Source organism: Scylla paramamosain, chromosome 17 (assembly GCF_035594125.1).
Source record: "Scylla paramamosain isolate STU-SP2022 chromosome 17, ASM3559412v1, whole genome shotgun sequence".
Taxonomy (NCBI): domain Eukaryota; kingdom Metazoa; phylum Arthropoda; class Malacostraca; order Decapoda; family Portunidae; genus Scylla; species Scylla paramamosain.
This window is the reverse complement of record NC_087167.1, coordinates 18,150,408-18,170,000: the sequence shown is the minus strand read 5'-3', so window position 1 is coordinate 18,170,000 and position 19,593 is coordinate 18,150,408. Positions and strand designations below refer to the sequence as shown.

The following is a 19,593-nucleotide window of genomic DNA, read 5'->3' as shown; positions in this document are numbered from 1 at the left end:
GCAGACGGATAGACAGACTGATACACACACACACACACACACACACACACACACCTTTTTATATTAGTGCTACTACTACAACTACTACTACTACTTATAGTACTGTTACTACTACTGCTATTACTACTGTTACTACTACTACTACTGCTATTTCCTCCGGCAATACGGGATAATAAAATAAATCAATAAATGAAATGTAATAACGATAATAATAATAATAATATTTATAATAATAATAATAATAATAATAATAATAATGATAATAATAATAATGATAATAATAATAATAACAATAACAACAACAACAACAACAACAACAACAACAATAATAATGATAATAATAATAATAATAATAATAATAATAATAATAATAATAATAATAATAATAATAATAATAATAATAATAATAATAATGATAATAATAATAATAATGATAATAAAAATAATAATAATAATAATAATAATAACAATAATAATAATAATAATAATAATAATAATAATAATAATAATAATAACAATAATAACACCACGTGTAGGCCTGACGGCTTCTTGCAGCTTCCCTTATTTTATGATCTTGTGTACTACCCCCCACCACCACTACCACCACCACCACCACCAACAACAACAACAACAACAACTCGTCTCCCCACAGGGCACTGTACCTGCATGGTGCGCAACACAGGAGGCAACACGGATGAACAAAAGTGCCAGTGTATCAGAGACATGAAGGAATGCGACGATAACAACAAAGTAGACAGCTCCATGAGTGAGTGCCTATCGTGTCTTGCTGTGCTGGTGGGTTGCCTCAGGATAAGACAAAAAATAATGGGTTGAACAGTCAATTTTCTGAGGTGCCTTGATATCTCTCCATGCTTTCGTCTTTGTTTTTTTTTTAATCAGTATTTTCTGTTGCAGCCTTTGAAGAAACTAGGGAGACACTTTTTCGATGGGCGAACTGCTTGGGTCCCAAGAAGATAGTAAGTGCTGGATGGTGTTCTTGAAATGCATTGTTCTCTCATCAGGATTATTTTCAGAGACTCTCTCTCTCTCTCTCTCTCTCTCTCTCTCTCTCTCTCTCTCTCTCTCTCTCTCTCTCTCTCTCTCTCTGATGGTACGTAATTTCACTGTCTGTATCTTCCATGTTCTTCCTTCTCTTTCTTATTGTTCAGAGTTTATATACTGTAGTGTTCTTTTTTGTTTCTTCTGTATTTTCATGTGTGTGTGTGTGTGTGTGTGTGTGTGTGTGTGTGTGTGTGTGTGTGTGTGTGTATGCACCCATGCGGCTTCTTGCAGCTCCCTTTATTCTTATGATTCTTCAAGGTGAGTTACTCCTTCTCCCTCCTCCCCGCAGCGTGTAGCCTACCGGTGCAGAGAAGAGATGATACAGAACCCGTACCAAATGATGTGCAAGGACTGGACTATGAACTGTGAATAGATTGAGTATGATCACATTTACCAAGACGACTCGACCAGGACCAGCTTGCAGGATCTGTGTAACTCATAGCAGCACGCACACACGAGCACACGTCCCCCGTGGCCATAGACACGTTATATAATATTTGTTTTATCCAATAAATGTCTCAGCATCACGTCACTGTCCTTCATTGCCTTTCTTTCCCGTCAGCGGGGAACTTTATGCTGAATATATAAATGAATAAATAAAAAGACAGATAGATGAATAGATAAATAGATAAGCTCGTATTCTCAAATGTTTGGGAATTATATTTTTCACTTTTAGCAGACTACAGTGTGAGCTACAAGGGTTTTCAGTAATGTGTCCATGATTACAGTGATAATTTAATATTTTAAGTATAGGCGAGATAAGAGGCAGAAATATGCAATACAGAGGAAAGAACAGCCAGTAAAGCGAACCAGTACATGATAGAAAAACGAACCTTTTTAAACAACCGTAATTGACGTTTGTCCAAGAAAATAAATGAATAAATATACAAACAAATAGATTAATAAGTAAATAGATATGGATGTGGAAGATCGAGTGACCGTCGTTCTTGTCTCCGGCGCACGATGCAAGAGGGAGTGAGGAGGAAGGCACCACTCACCTCTCGCCACTCGCCACTCACTACTTCTTCGTGACTGACAATGCCGATGGTGGCGTCCTTAGTATACATAGTCCCGTCACAAATATATTATCTAATGTGTACATTTTTCCTTCCATCGCTGGAAATAGCTAGGCATCGGTGAGGGGAAGAGGTATCAAGGTTTTTAAGGGTGATTATATGATTCCAGTTGTAGTTCAGTAAGGATTTCGCATCATCAATGGTAAAAACAGCCATGAGATTCTGCTTTGTCATCTCTGTGACTTTTGAAAATAGTCCTGATAAGAGAACCATGTATTTAAGAATACGGTCAAAAGTTTTACATCTTTCCTTTATTTAAGGTCCACTTATGTACAAAGAATCCATCTTCTGTATAATTTAGCAATAATCTAAGCTCACCAGAGAACTTAGGAGTGAGAGGAATCCTTAAACGCAGTGAGAGAAATTACATGCAGGTTACTTGCTCTCTGCTACTCGCGACCACCACTGCGCGTCACGTCAGCATTGCGTAGCACTTCGCGCCTTGGTGAGGCGTGGCGACACTAGCGCAACAGCCAATTATTTGCATTCCTTCCCGTAATGTTAAAGAAAATTCAATCCAAAATATTAAAAAGTGCTTAGTAGAGAGAGAGAGAGAGAGAGAGAGAGAGAGTGTGTGTGTGTGTGTGTGTGTGTGTGTGTGTGGTTGGGTGGGTTGTTGCCAGCATGCAAGATTGCCTTAGTCATTGTCTACGTTGTGCCCCCAAGGCTCAGAATAACAGCCGCTGGTGGCCTCGGAAAAGCAGGGAGCAGGTGCCTCCATGAAGCAGGGAACTCGCGACTTGAGGTCCGTATTCAAAAACGCTTTGCTTTCTCAGCACGACTATTTTCAAAGGCCAGAGAGATAATTAGCTGGGTTTTCAAGACTATTTCTACTTTAAATAAGGTAAAAATTCTTGCTAATGTGTCACTACAATCGTAAAACCACCCTCAAAAACCTGTATACCTTCAACTAAAGTCTTTTGAAAGTAGTGGAGGTGCAGCGCAGAAGTGCTACAGAATACGGTCCTTGGTAACGCAGGGCAGCGCGGGGATGTGTAGCAGCTGTGGCGTGGCGGTGCCCCACATTAGATCACATCACCACCACTCTCTCATTTCTCCTCAGGATTCATCATGCAGTCTATGAATTCCGGAAACCTCAACCTCTCGTTAGTCAGTCCTGCAACACATAGAACATTACATGAGAACACTGAAACATAACAAGGTAAGCTGAAAGAATCCACCGGGCTTACACAGAGCAGTCCCTGTATGAAACATGGCTAATTATTTCAACATCTGATGCTCATCTAGATTTATAATGAAAGAACAAAGTGTTTGAGTCATTGTCTTATGAAGGATTATGGCTTAGCCTGCTAATTTCAGGACGGTGACAATTAATTTCTAGTCAGAAACATGATTTTTTTTTTATTCAAATTTATACAATGAAATTACATAATTTAAATAATTTAATTAATCTAAACCTAAACTAGCCAAGCCCTCGGATGAAAAATCTAATGATATTTCAAAATCTTCAGTCTTAAGTTCTACAAGATGGCTTACCTTCCTCCGGAGGAGCAGGAATATCAGTTTCCTCAGCATCAACTTCTGCTTCGTCTTCACCATCATTCGGAGTCCTGGGTACAAATCTGCCTCTTATTTCTGTCATTAAACACCTGAAGGCTCTCACGAATAGACTTCTTCCATTTCTTCCTTCTGAATTTTCCGGTCTGGCCTCAACTCCTCCCGTCAGCAGGACCAACGCCAGCAGGATCAGCGTCAGCAGGGTCAGACCTCGGCTCAGGCTTGTTATCCTCATGGTGCACAGACCCGACCTGCTGACACCATCTTGTATACAGTTACCAGTTACCATCATGCCTGTCACCACACACACTCAATTATCAAATAAGTTGTACACATACACACACACACACACACACACACACACACACACACACACACACACACACACACACACACACACACACACGCACACACACACACACACACACACACACACACACAGAATCCACTCACTAGGACAGCAGCAGCAGGACTCAGCAGGGAGTGTGGGACTAAAACAGTCTCCCTTACAATATATATTAGCAGCATCGAACTTTTACGTCACCACCACCCTCTCCCCCTTGCATGTTCTGCGTCACGCCATTAGTAGCCGCGGGCCGTATCTCCAGTCCTTTCGTATCCTGATGGGTGGCTGTCTACTTTTACGCACCGTAGCATTGCAGGATCTCCCGAAACGAACCTTAGCTTCTCTCCCTTGTAAGTCAAGTCATGAGTACCAATACCGGCGACACTTACAGTACCATATGTCTGTGTACATAAGTCTTCTCGATAAGCTTGTAAGTGATATTTTACAAATAGTAAAGCTGTTTTCAACTCATATGTTTACTTATAGTATAAATTAGATATTCTAAGGGACTTCAACATCTGGGAGGATTGCAGAGCTCAGCTGGCTTGGCGTATATGAGACGTAAAGGCTCGTAGCAATCGCACTTTTTTTTTTTTCACGCATTTGTTTTCTGTAGCAGGCACCCTCCCAGCCATGGTACACTCCTCACTCATATCTGGGCTCCTCGCACGACTGTGTGCCCATTCTGTGGTCATTGTGCCACAGAAGAATAGTCCTTTGTATGGTTCCCTCATACCACCTACCCAACACAGTTTGTGTCGTTGTGGTCTTTGAGGGCAACTGTGTTTATTGTTGTCTTGTCTGAGCGACTAGAAGTATTTGAAGAAGTATTTGGTGTTGTTTTTTACATTGTCGGTGAGATATCTACTAATGTGCCCGCATTCCACTTTCTTTATGTTTTTGGTATATATCTTTTGGAAAGATCTGAAGGGAGCCCAATTCTCTGGTGTGTTGCATGACTGTGCGCGTCTGTAGGGTCCCTGCTTTATGCGCTGTTGTTTACGTGTGCCCCTGAAGAACCAGGGGAGTGTATATCTACACGAGGGTGTTTTCTGTGGGATGTAGTTGTTCATGGTGGTGTGTATGGCGTGTTTCAGGCTGAATAGTTTTCTTGGAGGAGTTTAGAGTATGAGTCAGAAGATAGAAATTTGTCTCTAGTGCGTCAATTTTTTGTTTTGATCGAGTCTATGTCAGCTCTAAAGTAAAGCATGGTTGATTCGCTTCTGCATTTTTGTCTTGTCGGTCGAAGTCTGCATCAACTAAAACAATGTTGTGGTCACTTACTTCTGGAACTACTAGCTGTTTGTCATGTCGAATATGTTGTTTGTGAGAAAGAGGTATAAGGTATGGGCTGTGGTTGGGGGGCTTCCGTTGCCAGAGAGGAGTGTGGTAGTCTGTGTTTGTGTTGGCTTGAGTAATGTTTGCGTGAGTGAAAATGTATTTATGATGTCAATGAATGTTCCGTGTAGCTGGCGTCTGCTCATGTGGAGAATGATAGGGTTGGGGACGTCAGTGTCAATGGGATCGGAGGGGGCATAGTGCTCCAGGCGATGTAGAAGATATTGAAATTGCCTGCTATCCAGATGTGTTCGTCTGGTGTCATGCGTGAGAGAGCTGTGTGAAGATTGTATAAGTATTCTGCCTTGGAAGATAGAGGTCTGTAGCAAGCTGCGAGGAGAAGTGATGTAGAGTTAGAAATTTGTAATTGGATCCAGGCGATTTCAGTTTGTGTCGAGGTCGGCCTACGCTTCACAACTAAGTCTGGTTTGGTGGCGATGAGGACACCACCACTTCTCCCTGCGTCTGTCGGTCTGCCTCTACGTATGACTGTTATGCCATGTCTCGGTACCTAAAGTGATGTCCGAGTCATATGTTTAGATGATGTGGTAATCCTGGCTTTTTTTGGATGTGATGCTGCGGAAGTTTATATTTAGGAGGCGTAGGGATGATGAGTTTGTATGTGGTGGTGGAGTATTTTGAGTCGCAGTTGAGGAGGTTGAGAACAGGGGAGAAGAAGAGAGTGGGGAGGACGAGGTTAGGGAGCAGGTGCCGATCGGGTAGAAGTATTAGGCCGAGGAGGAGGAGGAGGAGAAGGGGGGTAAGAGGAGGGAGAGGGGATGTGGAGGACAGGGAGATGTTGCTGGGAGGGTTAGGAAGGAGGGGAAGGTTTAGCTGAAAGGGGGTGTAGGTGAGGTGGGGGTAGTCATGAGGGACGGGAAAGGCCAAGAGCAATGGGAAATGGCACCGGTCGAGAGGTTGGATGGGCTGGTGTTACGAAGGAGTTTAGGTGATGTTGGGGTTGAATGTCTGGGTATGTGTTGGGATGTGCGACAAGGTGTTGGTGGTTGTGAGTGCGTGAAGGTAATTCGTTGGAGGGAAATGTTATATACGAGGATTGTCATACGAGTTATATACGAGTGTTGTGTGTGCATAGTGGGTCGAAGGAATTGGAGGACGAAATAGGACATATCGAGAAGGAAGATGTAGAAATATTAGGAGATCCGCACCTGCTACAAATCCACTCGATACTATTGTTAATGAATCCATTGCATATCTGTGTAAACGATCCGATGCAGATGACATGATACCAACCGGCATTCTCGGACCGGTCACAGCAGATATCACACTAGATGGCCCTTTGTCCCCACTTAACTCCTTTGGTAAAGCTTATCCAGGGATACTTAGGGTGATAAGGATTCGGATTAACGATAGCACCGGTATCACCACAGAGGAGCAGCAGGAGAAGGGTGGCGTGTCTTGAATGTGTGTTTGTATTGTTGTGGTGTGTTTTGGAGCAGTGTGGAGCGGCTCGGGCAAGTGTTATGTTGGCACCTGTGGGTGACTTGGATGTGTGGTGCGGGAATGTAGCTGTTATTACTTGTGCATGGTATATTAGTGCGTGTAGTGTAAGTGCCAAGAGTACTCTGGTTACTGTGCAGGAGGGCTGTAATGTTATGTAGCGTCTATACTGGCGTGTTACATGAGAACATAAGAAAATAAGGGAAGCTGCAAGAATTCACCAGGTCTTTACGTGGCAGTCCCTGATGAAACATACCACCTATCATCCCCATCCATAAATTTGTCTGATCCTCTTTTAAAGCTCCGTAATGACTCACCATTAACAACCTGATTATTGAGTCCATTCCATTCATCTACCACTCTATTTGAAAACCAGTTCCTTCCTATCTCTTGAACCTAAATTCTTCAAGCTTGAACCCATTATTTCTTGTTTTATCCTGATTACTGATCCTGAGAATTTTGCTTACGTCACCCTTACTGTAACACCTACAACACTTAAAGATTTCTGTCAGGTCCTCTCTTAACCTACGTCTCTTTAAGGAATGTATATTTAATAGCTTCAGTCTCGTTTCGTAAGGATTACCCCTCATCATTCTCCTTAGTACTGATTCTAAAAAAACTTTCATCCTTCCTGTAATATGCGGACTAGAACTGCACCACATAGTCTAGATGAGGTCTGACTAGCGCCAAATATAACTTTAATATTATTTCGGGACTTCTGCTTTTAACACTCATAAAAATTAATCCTAATGCCCGATTTGCTTTATTTTTGGCCTCTATACATTGTTTTTCTTTGACGAAGATCAGAGCTAACTATAGCTCCTAAATCTTTTTCTTTCCCTGAAATCACCAGAGCTTCGTTGTTTATTGTGTACCTACTGTGTGGGTTTCCTCTACCTACGCTGAGTACTTTGCATTTGTTAATATTAAACTGCATTTACCATCTGTCTCTCCATTCGTTCATCCTATCCCAGTCAGCCTGCAAGGCGATGGCATCCGAATCTGACATAATTAACCTACCTGTTTTCGTGTCATCCGCAAATTTACTATCACCACAAGTAACCTCACTATCTAAGTCATTAATATATATTAAAAACAACAATGGTTCTAAAACTGATCACTGTGGCACCCCACTAATCGTTTGTCTTATTACGGCCCTCGTACCCGCCTCGCCAACCACTAATCTCTCCAACTAACCATCGGCTTCGAATACCGTCTCGACCACACCGTGGCGGTATCATAAAGACGAAGCTTTGGAAACACGTCTCGACTCACGTCTCGATCGAGCTAACCAAGCTGACAACTGACTCCATCTCCACGCTTTGGCAGTCTCACTCGCTTCTCGGGGCCGGAGGCATACTTCCGCCTGCTGCCTGGCTTTGGGTAAGAAGACGAGACGAACACGAAAACGAACACGTACACTCGCATTCTTCGTTAGTACGTTTGAGTTACGTACGTTTGTGTTGTATTTTGGGTATATTTTTGTTTTCCTTTATTGCCAATTATTTCATATATGTTACATACATTTTGTTGTTTATTAACTTGTATGTTTCGTCACCTTTGGTCTCCTTTATTACACACTATGTATTTCAGCCGGCTTGACCCATTGTTTTTCGCTCATATTTTCTAAATGATCATTCCCATCAGCATGATATATTAGCACGGCCTAATTCACACCCTGCCCTAGTTTTTGACGTTATAGTGCATTCACAGGTGTATTTAATTACGGTGTTTACTCTCGACTTAATGTGTCGTAGCCAACACCCGTGAAGCAATTCGAACAGGTGAAGTTGTGACGTCATCACAAACTACGTCGTCTACTCCATACTCCTCCCCTTCCCTGCCACTATCACACTCGTTTCCTTCTCCCCCTCCGCCCCCCACGTAAGGTTTACGTTATCCTGGTGAGTCAGGGGCAGCAGGCAATATTGGTTTAATTCCCTCATTGTATGAGGAGAGTGGCGCATCGCTGCCATGTCCAGCATGCCATGTTGCAGGTGTGGTTGTAAAACCGCAATTGCATTGCGACTTTTACACTATTCCAATCGAGAGAAAGCAGCCAAGAAAGTTTGGACAGGTACGAAACATGCGTTTATTTCCTATTGTCGTCAATGAAAGTTTAAATGGCATCCCTGTAATGTCTGCATTGGAAACGATAATTTGATGATTATATATGAAATATTATAGGCATGCATTAATATAATGTAAAGCATGCAATAATATAATGTAAAGGTTTGCCTTCACCACACAGGCGTTATGATCGTGTCGCAGCGGCCATGGGGATGACAGTGAATGCTGTGCGGATGATGAAGTACAGTACGAGCTCACGTTCTGGATCACCAACACCGTCTGTGACAGCCACTGCCCCGACAACACCGCCTAGAAAACCGACGTCCATCGCCGCCACGGCCGTCTTTAACAATTTAGCCGTTGGTGCCATTCGCCGCCATGAACACTGCAAATTTGCTGTCAAACAACCTGTCACTGTTGGTATGTTGAGTGAAGAGTTAGAGGGCGGATATCATCCCGGAGGAAACCTCACAGACGACCGTGTGGCGATTACTTCACATCATGGAGTTCAGGTATAAGACATAACAAATGTACGTGAAGAAGGAAACATGACATCACAAAGGAAAATGTACGTGAAGAAGGAAACATTAGATGTTGTGTCGTCACGTTAACGCTCTTCGATCACTCGGGAATCATCGGAAGGAGGGGAGACGGGTGGTTTACGTCGACGAGGCGTGGTTGACTACCCGGATGCACACGGTAAAGAGTGGGTGGACACAACACCGGTACCACCTTCAGCCGTCAACCTGGGAAGGGTGAGCGCTTTGTGATATTAGCAGGTGGCACAGATGATGAATTCATTGACGAATCATTTCTGTGCTACCCTGCAAAGAACAAAACCGGAGACTACCATGGTGAAATAAACAGCGCCCTATTCATTCGCTGGGTGACATCACAGCTTCTGCCGGCGCTCGCTGGGTCATCGGTGCTGGTGCTGGACAACGCACCCTACCACAGTCAGCTGACCGAAGAGACCCGTTGTCCACCACTGATACAAGAAAAGCGGAGATCGTGAAATGGCTGGAGTGTCGCAGCCTACCATTCCCACCACATGCTGCGCCCCCTGAGTTGCTGCTGATCCGCAAGGAGAACCGGCCCGAGCCACGCTACACGGTTGACGAAATTATCCGATCATGGGATCATGAGGTCATCCAGTTGCCACCTGCTCATCCAGAGTTAAATGCCATCGAACAAGTGTGGGGCTGTATGAAGCGACATGTGCGTTCAACGTCGCAGCGGTTCACTCGGGCAGACCTGCAAGCGCGGCTCCAGGAGGCAAAGCTTATCGCAACCAATGAGGTGTGGGCGGGTGCTGTGAGAAGGTCCAGATCGTTCGAGGAAGAGTAACGGTCATCGGACAACATACATGGTGTGGAACCCATCAACATCATCACCATCGATAGCGATGACGAGGATGAACTGTTTATCCACAGTGATATGGAATGAAATAAAATGGATGTTTTTATTGTCATAATTTCCCCACTCATCACATGTATATACTTGTTATCAAATCCTCTCTCCGGGTGCATGATATTCAATAATTATTATTGTGTAGGGAGAGGGGGTGAGAGGGGGGAAGAATGGGGTAGACGAGGTAGTTTGATGACGTCACAACTTCACCTGTTCGAATTGCCTCACGGGTGTTGGCTACGACACATTAGAACTCGTGAGTAAACGCCGTAATTAAATACACCAGTGAATGCACTATGACGTCAAAAACTAGGGCAGGGTGTGAATTAGACCGTGCTAATATATCGTGCTGATGTGAATGATTATTTTAGGAAATATGAGCGAAAAACGATGGGTCAACCTGGCTGAAATACATAGCAGCTTGTATATGTTATGTTAACTGTACATACTTACTTGAATCCAAGCGGGATCACTGTCCTAGGTAAGTTGCACGCCCGATGCCCGCTTCAGGTAGTGGATATTTAGTTTAATAATGATTGCAAGTTTTACTTCATACTCGTTTCACTACCTTATTCTACAAGAAAGGGTACAACACGCCCCTAGTCGACCAACTTCTATCCGTGCTTGTAACATATATTGGGATCCTGTCCGGGGAGCCTGTCCGGGGAAGTATTTTATGAACTGGTATGTCATTTGTATGTTAACGTAACTGCTAGTTAAGTAATCAGTTTCTGACTTAAGGTTTGTTTTCAGACATACGTACCCATTGACATACATACATAACCACATTATTCACACTCGTTTTCGTCACCTCTTCGTTTATCTCACGAGTGTCTGTTGGTGGGTGCACGATGACCTTGACTTTAAATATTTCACGATAGGCCTGGTGAGTAAGCGAAGGGCTAACTGTGTATTCACATCGGTAATTGTATCGGTTTCAGATCGGGATTATTCCGTGGAGTGTAATTCCGCTTCCTCACATACTGCTGAGACTCATGCTCACTCATTCGGGGCCATTGAAGCTCCAAATCAAACCAATTCTTAATTTCCTCACGAGCAACTAGACCAGTCTAAACTCAAAAGAATACTTGAGGCCAGCTCCTGTTTGTTGTAAGTGAGGTACATCATTCGCTGACCTACGGCAAGTTACGTCTTTGAAGAAAAGGCTCATCAGGGGTCGCGCCCCTCTCTTAAAGGTTGTTAACTCGTGTCCAAGGGAGCAAATCCAGTTTTTGCGGTTAATAACCCTCTCGAATCTTATGTCAAGGCTTCAACTCCGTGAAACTTAGGGGATAACTTGTGGTAGAGTTTGACATCAAATCTTTTCATTTTCTACTCGATATACATCAAAATGGCGAAATTCCTAGACCATAGAGAATTTGTAGGAAATCCTTCTGTAGAATAACTTAAAGCCTCCAAAGTAACCAAGGATCAACTAAAATACATTGCTAATTGTTTCGAGATTCCATTCCAACATGACATCCGAAATGATGATCTTATAACACTCATTTTAACTAATCTTGGAGAAGAATCTAGCCCTAATAAAGGACTCGAGAGAGTCAGACTAAAGATCCTAATGTCCTTTTAGAAACAGTTAAAATGAAAGCCTTGCAAATGCAGATAGAATATGAGGAGGAGAAGGAGAGACAGAGAACATGTGGAGAGAGAGAACATGAGACAGAGAACATGAGGAGAGACATAATATGAGAAGGAATAAAGAGAACATCAGGAGACAAAGATAATATGAGGAGGAGGAGGAAAGACAGAGCACGTGAGGAGAAATATGTAGAGAAAGAGCAAGCTCACCAGTTAGTCCTGTTGCAAAAACGACCTCCAAATAAGGCTAAGATCACTAAATATTTGTCCCTCTTACCACAATTCTCAGGTCAAGATCCCGAAAGTTTCTTCAGAGAGTTCGAATCCTCTGCTGAATTGCCTCAAGAGGATTGGATATGGCTCCTAAACCCCAAGCTTACTGAGAAAGCTTTAACTATTTTGGGGGGTCTTGAAAATAACACTGATTATGCCTCAGTTAAGAAAGGTATTCTAGCGGCATATTCTATTACAACAGAGGGTTACAGACAAAATTTTAGTAATCAAACTCCAGCACCAGACCTACTTGGAGTTCGCATCAGATAAGTACAAAACGCTGCAAAAGTGGCTTAAGTTGGCTTTAGTCACCACATATGACCAGCTAGTAAACTTGATTGCCTCAGAGGAATTTAAACGCAAGTTGCCTCGTTCATTTGTAATGCACATCACCAGCAGAGACAAGACAGACTTAATCAAAGCTGCTGAAATTGCAGAGTAAATTGAGTAAATTGTAAAGTCCGGTGTAGGTGCTGTAAACAATGGCAAGTCGGTCGTTAGTAGTAACAAGCTCTCTCCAGTGTGTTCATTTTGCAAAAAGCCTAGCCACCTCACAAGAGACTCCCCTAATCCCAAGTGCAAAGTAGCAAAAGGTGCTTTTACTAAACCATTGGCCTAATTTAATACCACGAAAACAGATCCCTCCAACAAGTTATTTACCCCATTTATGTCCAAAGGATCAGTCTCCTTTGGTGATAACTTAAAATATTCAGTAAATATCATAAGGGATACTGCTGGAGGCCAGTCACTTGTACTAAAATCAGCAGTCCCTGGGACTGAAAAAAGCTACACTCGTGAAAAGGTGTATTTAAAGGATTTTCATGATCCATTTCCACTCCTGTTAGCCAGAGTACACCTTGACAGTCCTATAGTGAAGGGAGAAGTGATTGTTGGGGTCAGTAGTGATTAATCTTTGCTCATACCTAATGCTGAGTTTTTACTGGTTAATGACTTGGCCGGTGGTGCAGTCTTTCCACCCCTTGTTATTAAAGATTCGCTACTCCCATATAATCCTACAGGGGAACTTAACAACCTAATTTGTTTCCGGTTTGTGCCGTGACCCGAGCACAATCCGCCCAGAACAATCCCGTTGTTGCTCAGTCTTTGCCCAAACCTCCGAATCCTCCAGCTCAAGTGAACCTAAATCAATTGTTCACTACTAAAGTTCTCTGTTACCCAAAAAGAGGATGAATCATTAACCAAATTTCACTCCCAAGTCATTCCTAAGGATCAGATCATTCACTACCCAACACTTTACTACCAGGGCGACATCCTTATGAGAGTATATAAACCACCTTAACTTAGTAACGATTCAGCACGGGCTGAGGTCCATCAAATAGTCTTGCCAGGAGTCTTGAGAACACCCGTGATAGAGATCGCTCATGAAAACGTTGCTGGACACTTAGGTATCACGAAAACCTGTGATAAAATAGAGTAATATTTTACTGGCCAGCTCTACTGAAGGACGTAGCCTCATTTGTTAATTCATGTCATGCGTGTCAAGTTGCAGGCAAACCTAACCAAACCATCCCTCCTCACCCCCTACAACCTTCATAAGTTCCTTCAGAACCATTTCAGAAAATAATCACTGATATTGTAGGGCCCTTAACAAAAACCAAGAAGGGTAACCAGTACATCCCAACTGTATTTGTGTATCAGTCTCTACAATTACTTTATCATCTATATGTACGTTTCACTATTTCATATATTCATGCCACGTGTGCCATGGCCAGCCAGTCCTTTCTCCACCTCTCAAGGGAATTTCACACCCACTTCCAGTCCTTAGGGATAACACTTGCGTACATATGTTCGTCTTCCCTCCTGGTCATTTCTCCTCTCTTCTCTACCTCAATTCTCTATCTTATTAACTTGTGTATGTTTCGTCACCTTTGGTTTCCTTTATTACTCACTAGCTTATATATGTTATGTTAACTGTACATACTTACTTGAACCCAAGCGAGATCACTGCGTCCTAGATAAGTTGCACGCGCCATGCCCGCTTCAGGTAGTGGATATTTAGTTTAACAATGTAAGTTTTATTTCATACTCGTTTCACTACCTTATGCTACAAGAAAAGGTACAACACACCCCTGGTCAGCCAACTTCTACCCGTGCTTGTAACAGTCTCCACTCAGATTTAAAGTCGTTTATACGACAAATCTCTGTCACCTGTCGCCTAACCACGACCTTATCCAGCCTAACACCTTCCTATGCGCCTCAACCTCAAAATGCATATGTGCATAGAACATTTTCGACTTAGATTAACTGTACTTTCACATCTGGCAATATCCACAGAAACTCATGTTACACCCCGTATGTATTCCATAACGCATATAAAATATTAGAACTGTTTGTAAGTAAAAGATATAAAGTGGCCTTAAACTTGGCAAAATCTGTAATAGAAATCACAAATTGTTTTAGGTAAAACTAAGTATATATGTGGCCAAACATGTTCATTGCTATGATACCTTAGGGAAGCCTTAATACAGTAATCATTATAGTTTCACACTTTATATATGCTCTTATACCCTGTTCGAGGTCTGTGCGACTAAACAAACATTTAAACATATAACCTCTAAACCTTTAAAAACATAGTCCACTTAACTAGAAGCACAGCAGCAGCAGCAGGAGCAGGACTCAATAGAGAATGTGGCACCAAGACCGCCTCCCCTGCAGAATTTATTAACAACACAACGTCCTCGTCACCCCCACCCTCTTCCCCTCCCCCTGCATGTTCTGCGTCACGCCCTTGCCAGTAAGCAGCCAGATACATACAATATTGAGGAAATTATAATATACTTTTATGCTTTAGTGTTGTTTTGTAATAACGATGTGGGATTAGAATTACAGCTCTCGCCTCGATATCTGACACGTACCAGTATAAACCATACTTTGTCTCAGTAAACTTTCTACTTTTTCACCACCTATTCTGTATTTCCTTCTGCCTGTGACCTAAATTCTTTCAAGAGGAAAGTTTCAAGACACTTCTCCGAGTGATTTTTTTGCCTTGTTTTTCGGGCTGTCTTTTTCAGGGACTTTCAGTGGACCTTTTTTTCCCGTCTTTTTGTTTTCTTTCCTTCTTTTCCTTGGCCAGAGCCTTTCCCACACACAAACAAAAAAAAAAAAGCTGACTAGACTACCTACGTTTCTCCCGACACGACTCAGTCCGCTTCTCTCTAATCTAAGCTAACTGTTGGAAAGTAAGTGTTTTTTTTTTTTATTCATTTGTCTTATTTTCAGATTTGTATCCACACATTTCATTGTTACAGTCGATGGGTCTCGATGCCACGAAGACCTTGGCCTTCACCCCGGCAACACAACGCAGTCCACGGGAGGTGGCGAGGATAAAGCATCGATGTGCGCGATAGGAAGTGGATGAAAAATGCATGCTTGGAGGGTGAGGTAGAAAACTATCGAAGGTGTAATGACATCCTGGTAATAAAAGCAGGTTCGCATGTGCCAGTATCAAGTGTGTCTCCGCCTCCTTAGGGGAGACAGTCGGTCGTGTGACAGAATCGCTTGTCAAGCTCCCTTCCGGCGAGCGGCGTCACGCTGACTGACGCTAACACTGCTTGTGTCCAATGTCACCCAGACCCGGAAATGACACACCCATGTTTCAGATGATATCGAAATAACATTAGCGTTTCCATCTGATTGCTATCTTAGTTTAAGTTAGATAAGATATTCAGTTCATTAATCCCTCATCAGCGGTGATCACCTATTCAGGCGCGACCCGGCGGCTCGCTCGCAGCGGTGATCATCTATTAATTATACAGCTAATCTTTTCAATATGTACGTAGATCACGATTTGAAAAAGTAATTTAGTCCAGAAATAAATATTCAGTGTCTGGAAATTAGTAGACTAAGGTTATTTCAATATTACCCCATGTTTCTAGTGAAGCAAACACAATGTAATGCTTATTTGAATGCAAAAACAAATATTGGGCGAAGGCTTTTTATTGCTCTGTATGAAAGGTTCTCTCTCAAGGCAACAACAACAGTAAAAAAAAATCTTAAAAAGGACCACTTGGGCTGCTGGACGCCAAAGATTACAGTCGAACTGTTCCTTTGAGGTGCAGAAGTATCAATTACCCCTGGACACTGTTAATTAGTTTCTTACCTTTCTGCTGTAAGTAAAATCATTCGTGGTGAGTTTCTTTAGTTTTCAACTCAATGTCAAAGGTGAACGTATAAAACTAGTTATATTGAAGTACTGTACAGAGTTCTGGGAGAAGAGTATGAAACGTGATACTGCGCTACACCCAGGCAAGACACTGCCGGAGCCGGCTCGAGGAACCCTTGGTGCCTTCGAAAAGTGCTGGCAACATAGATATTGGCGAGTTGACAGCACCCACAGTACATGAATATATTCTTGATCATATCTCTCTAATTACATAAATAAAGCAAAGGGAAAAACTACTTATAACTAAGAATAATACATGCCAAAATAAATTTGAGAGATTAGCTTTGAAGAACACTTAAATAATGTGATGTAGATGTTACCGATTATAACACCGTGTAACAAAATGTTAACATTTTTGTCTTTGATCAGTAATTGCTTTTATCTAGAAATCAAAGAAAATGACAATTGTTCCTTTTAACCTTTGATTTTTCTGATCTGGACAGCGATATTTTGAAAGTAACCTACTTTCCCTGGCATTCCAGACAGATTCAGTACTGATTTGGTGAAGGAAAAAAAATTTTTGAGCTTTTTAGAAGTTTCAAGAGCTTCGAGAAATTTCTAAATGTTTCAAGAATTTCTAGAACATTCTAGCAACGTAGATGGCAGCATAAATACAGGCAAAAATGCTCCTGCTATCATATATCCAGACCTTATGTCATCCATTGCGCCAGTGCCACACTGCTGTTGAGCTCCCCGTACCCACTCCTCCAGAGAGCAGCAGTTTTGAGAAAGGAAGAACAGTTCAGAAGAAGATGAGGTCATTGATCCAGATTTCAGAGGCGCAGCTGAGGAGAGAAACCCTTACTTCCCCAACCAGAATGACATCAACGACCTGATCAGAGATCTTGGTCTCACAACGTCCACTGCCAAGCTTTTGACGCCGAGACTCAAGCAGTGGAATTTGTTAGATGACAGTGTGAAAATATCAGGTCAGAGAAAACGTCACCAGCATTTTTCATGTTTTTTTTTACTCAAGATGAGCTTTGTTATTGCCACAGTGTTGACCGGTCTGTTTGAAGCAATTAGAATCGCCTGTAACCCCAACGAGTGGCGCCTCTCCCGTGCAGGAGCCTCAAAGCAGTGCTGCTTCACAACAGGAACATGTATCCATCTCTTCCCCTCGCTCTCTCTGTCCATCTCAGAGAGGAATACAACAGGGTCAAGATCCTGCTAGATGCCTTCAGATATGAAGAGTACGGTTGGGAGGTTATCGGAGACTTCAAAATGTGGCCTTCGTGATGGGTCTCCAAGGCGATTTTACCAAGTTTCCTTGTTATCTTTGCCTTTGGAACACCAGGGACACCGTGGCACACTACCACAGGAGGGACTGGCCACAGCGGACCGAGTTGAGTGTCGGGAAGAACAACGTCAAGTGGGAGCCATTGCTTGACCTCAGAATGGTATGGTTTCCTCCACCGCACTTAAAATTGGGCCTTAAGAAACAATTCGTCAGATAAGATAAGGAGACTGCAGCTTTCAAGTACTCCAAGATTTCTTCCCTAAGCTGTCTGCGGCAAAAGTGGATGCCGAAGTCTTCGTCAGTCCGCAAATAAAGGTCATGGAGTGCAAGGAGTTCCTCAAGAAGCTCACTGGGACGAAGAAAGCAGCGTGAAACAGCTTTGTCGCAGTGGTTCTTGGCTTCTTGGGGAATCACAAAGCTCAAAACTTTGTGGAGCTTGTTGAGACTTTGGTGAGAAACTGCGGCAAGATGAGCTGCAGGATGTCCCTCAAAATCCATATCGTTGACGCTCATCTTGATAAAGTTAAGAACATGGGGGCGTGCTCCGAGGAGCAAGGCGAGCGCTTCCATCAGGATATCCTGGACTATGAACGCCGCTACCAAGGGTCGTATAATGAAAACATGATGGGAGACTATATTTGGGGGCTGATTCGTGAAAGTAATTTACAGTATAAGCGTAAATCCCGGAAAACTGCTCATTTTTTTGTTTTATTGTCTCACTTGTGTAATCCAAGAATAAATAAATGCTACCTTTGTATCACATGTCGTTTTGTTTCTGCTTTGTGCAAATGAGAGTTCAAATTCGCCACGTTCTCCCAATGGTAATAGGTAAATTTCATAAATATCATTGTCCTGACCACAAAAGCAAAGTTAGAAATAAACATCATTGCTTTTCCATGTTTTCTGGGCATAAGCAAATAGAAAATAACAGTTGTTGCCCAACGACAAAAATCGTGTTTCACAGTGATTATTATTTTATCGATGGCAATAAATGGACTATGGAAAGTTTTATGGTATGTGTGACGAAGGATATGGCGTGACCATGTCATCTACACCCTTATCTGCCCACACCCACTACCTACACTCATACTTAAATGTATACGTACACTTACATTGCTAACTAGGAAAATAATTATAAGTACAATGCACATTATTATGTGACACCGTTACAATGAAAAAAAATGAGGAAAATCGTCTTGAAAATTCATGGATGCGTTCATTAGTAGTTTTAGTGTTGGCATGTCCTCAAATTCTTCTTAACTTCCTCTCTTTTTTCCTTCTTGCTTTCTTTCTCTCTCTTTAATCATCTTTGATGGAAGTTATTTTTTATAGTACAGTGAGAGTTTGATAAGGAAAAAATCATGGATACAGTCATTAATGACTCCAGTTTTGACGTGTTCTCAAATTTTTCGTCGCGTTACTTAGTGGAGGTTACTGGTGGTTTTTAAGTAGTCCTCCATAAGTCTAGTGATGGTTTAACGAGGACTCCGTGTCATCAAAGGGAAAAACACCAATGAGAATGGGAACAAAAAGCGCTGGGAACCACCGGCACCATTTCTTTCCCGTAGCGGATTCTTCTGATGGTCTGTGTCCCCTATACCAACGAGGAGCTACAGAGGAATATATGCAGTAACATATCCTCTGGTGTCTGCTAGGTAGTTTGATTTCACTACACTAGTCACCAGCATTAGAGAGAGGACACCAGAAAGAAGCAGAGCGTAGTTTCGATCTACGGACCTCTGGGTTATGGGCCCAGCACGCTTCTACTCTGCTGCTGAGAGGTACAGTCGGCGGCAGTAAAAGCTCTGCTACTCCTGCTCCATACATTCCGAAGCGATGTCACCTTCTATCTGATGAAGGCTCTCGTTTTCCTGTAATTAACTAAACGGGCTCAAAACTAAACCTTAAGCCTCCACCCACATGACGCACTCCACTGGATCAGGGGGTGCTGTGAACTTATCATTAAACCCAGCTGTGACCTCGCTGAACGTTTCCATTTGTGTCTCACAACACAAGGGGG

At 42.5% G+C, this 19,593-nt stretch overlaps 2 protein-coding genes and 1 long non-coding RNA gene across 9 annotated transcripts in view; 2 read left to right on the top strand and 1 right to left on the bottom strand.

Moving 5' to 3' along the window:
• LOC135108556 (uncharacterized) overlaps positions 1 to 1,589 on the top strand; it is a 65,042-nt gene extending 63,453 nt beyond the window's left edge. For all 5 annotated transcript variants that reach the window (XM_064019684.1, XM_064019686.1, XM_064019683.1 and 2 more), the window contains exons 3-5: positions 653 to 766; positions 916 to 977; positions 1,352 to 1,589. In XM_064019684.1, the coding sequence (XP_063875754.1) occupies positions 653 to 766; positions 916 to 977; positions 1,352 to 1,435 (260 nt within the window). In that variant the 3' untranslated portion in view covers positions 1,436 to 1,589. The remainder of the gene's footprint in view (positions 1 to 652; positions 767 to 915; positions 978 to 1,351) is intronic.
• Positions 1,590 to 2,950: 1,361 nt separating this feature from the next.
• LOC135108562 (uncharacterized) lies at positions 2,951 to 16,409 on the bottom strand. 2 transcript variants are annotated; one of them, XM_064019693.1, is made up of 3 exons: positions 16,271 to 16,409; positions 3,636 to 3,907; positions 2,951 to 3,255 (listed from the first exon to the last, which is right to left on the bottom strand). In XM_064019693.1, the coding sequence occupies exons 1-3, from the start codon at positions 16,291 to 16,293 to the stop codon at positions 3,188 to 3,190; spliced, it is 363 nt and encodes a 120-aa protein (XP_063875763.1). In that variant the 5' UTR covers positions 16,294 to 16,409; the 3' UTR covers positions 2,951 to 3,187. The 2 variants fall into 2 exon arrangements, with proteins under 2 accessions (XP_063875763.1, XP_063875764.1); XM_064019694.1 differs by lacking the exon at positions 16,271 to 16,409 and adding an exon at positions 4,110 to 4,152.
• LOC135108554 (uncharacterized) lies at positions 6,162 to 10,351 on the top strand. Of its 2 annotated transcripts, none has more exons than XR_010272343.1 (2): positions 6,162 to 8,238; positions 9,053 to 10,351. It is a non-coding gene; the product is annotated as an uncharacterized LOC135108554 (long non-coding RNA). The 2 variants fall into 2 exon arrangements; XR_010272342.1 differs by having other exon boundaries at positions 6,162 to 8,878.
• Positions 16,410 to 19,593: the final 3,184 nt, after the last annotated feature.

Excerpts from the sequence above, each read along its gene's own strand:
- LOC135108562 (XM_064019693.1), bottom strand. The coding sequence starts at position 16,293 with ATGATTTTACTTACAGCAGAAAG. Across the intron at positions 3,908-16,270 it reads ATTTTACTTACAGCAGAAAG|GTCGGGTCTGTGCACCATGA; the intron begins GTAAGAAACTAA and ends TGGTGTCAGCAG. Across the intron at positions 3,256-3,635 it reads TCCTGCTCCTCCGGAGGAAG|GACTGACTAACGAGAGGTTG; the intron begins GTAAGCCATCTT and ends TATGTGTTGCAG.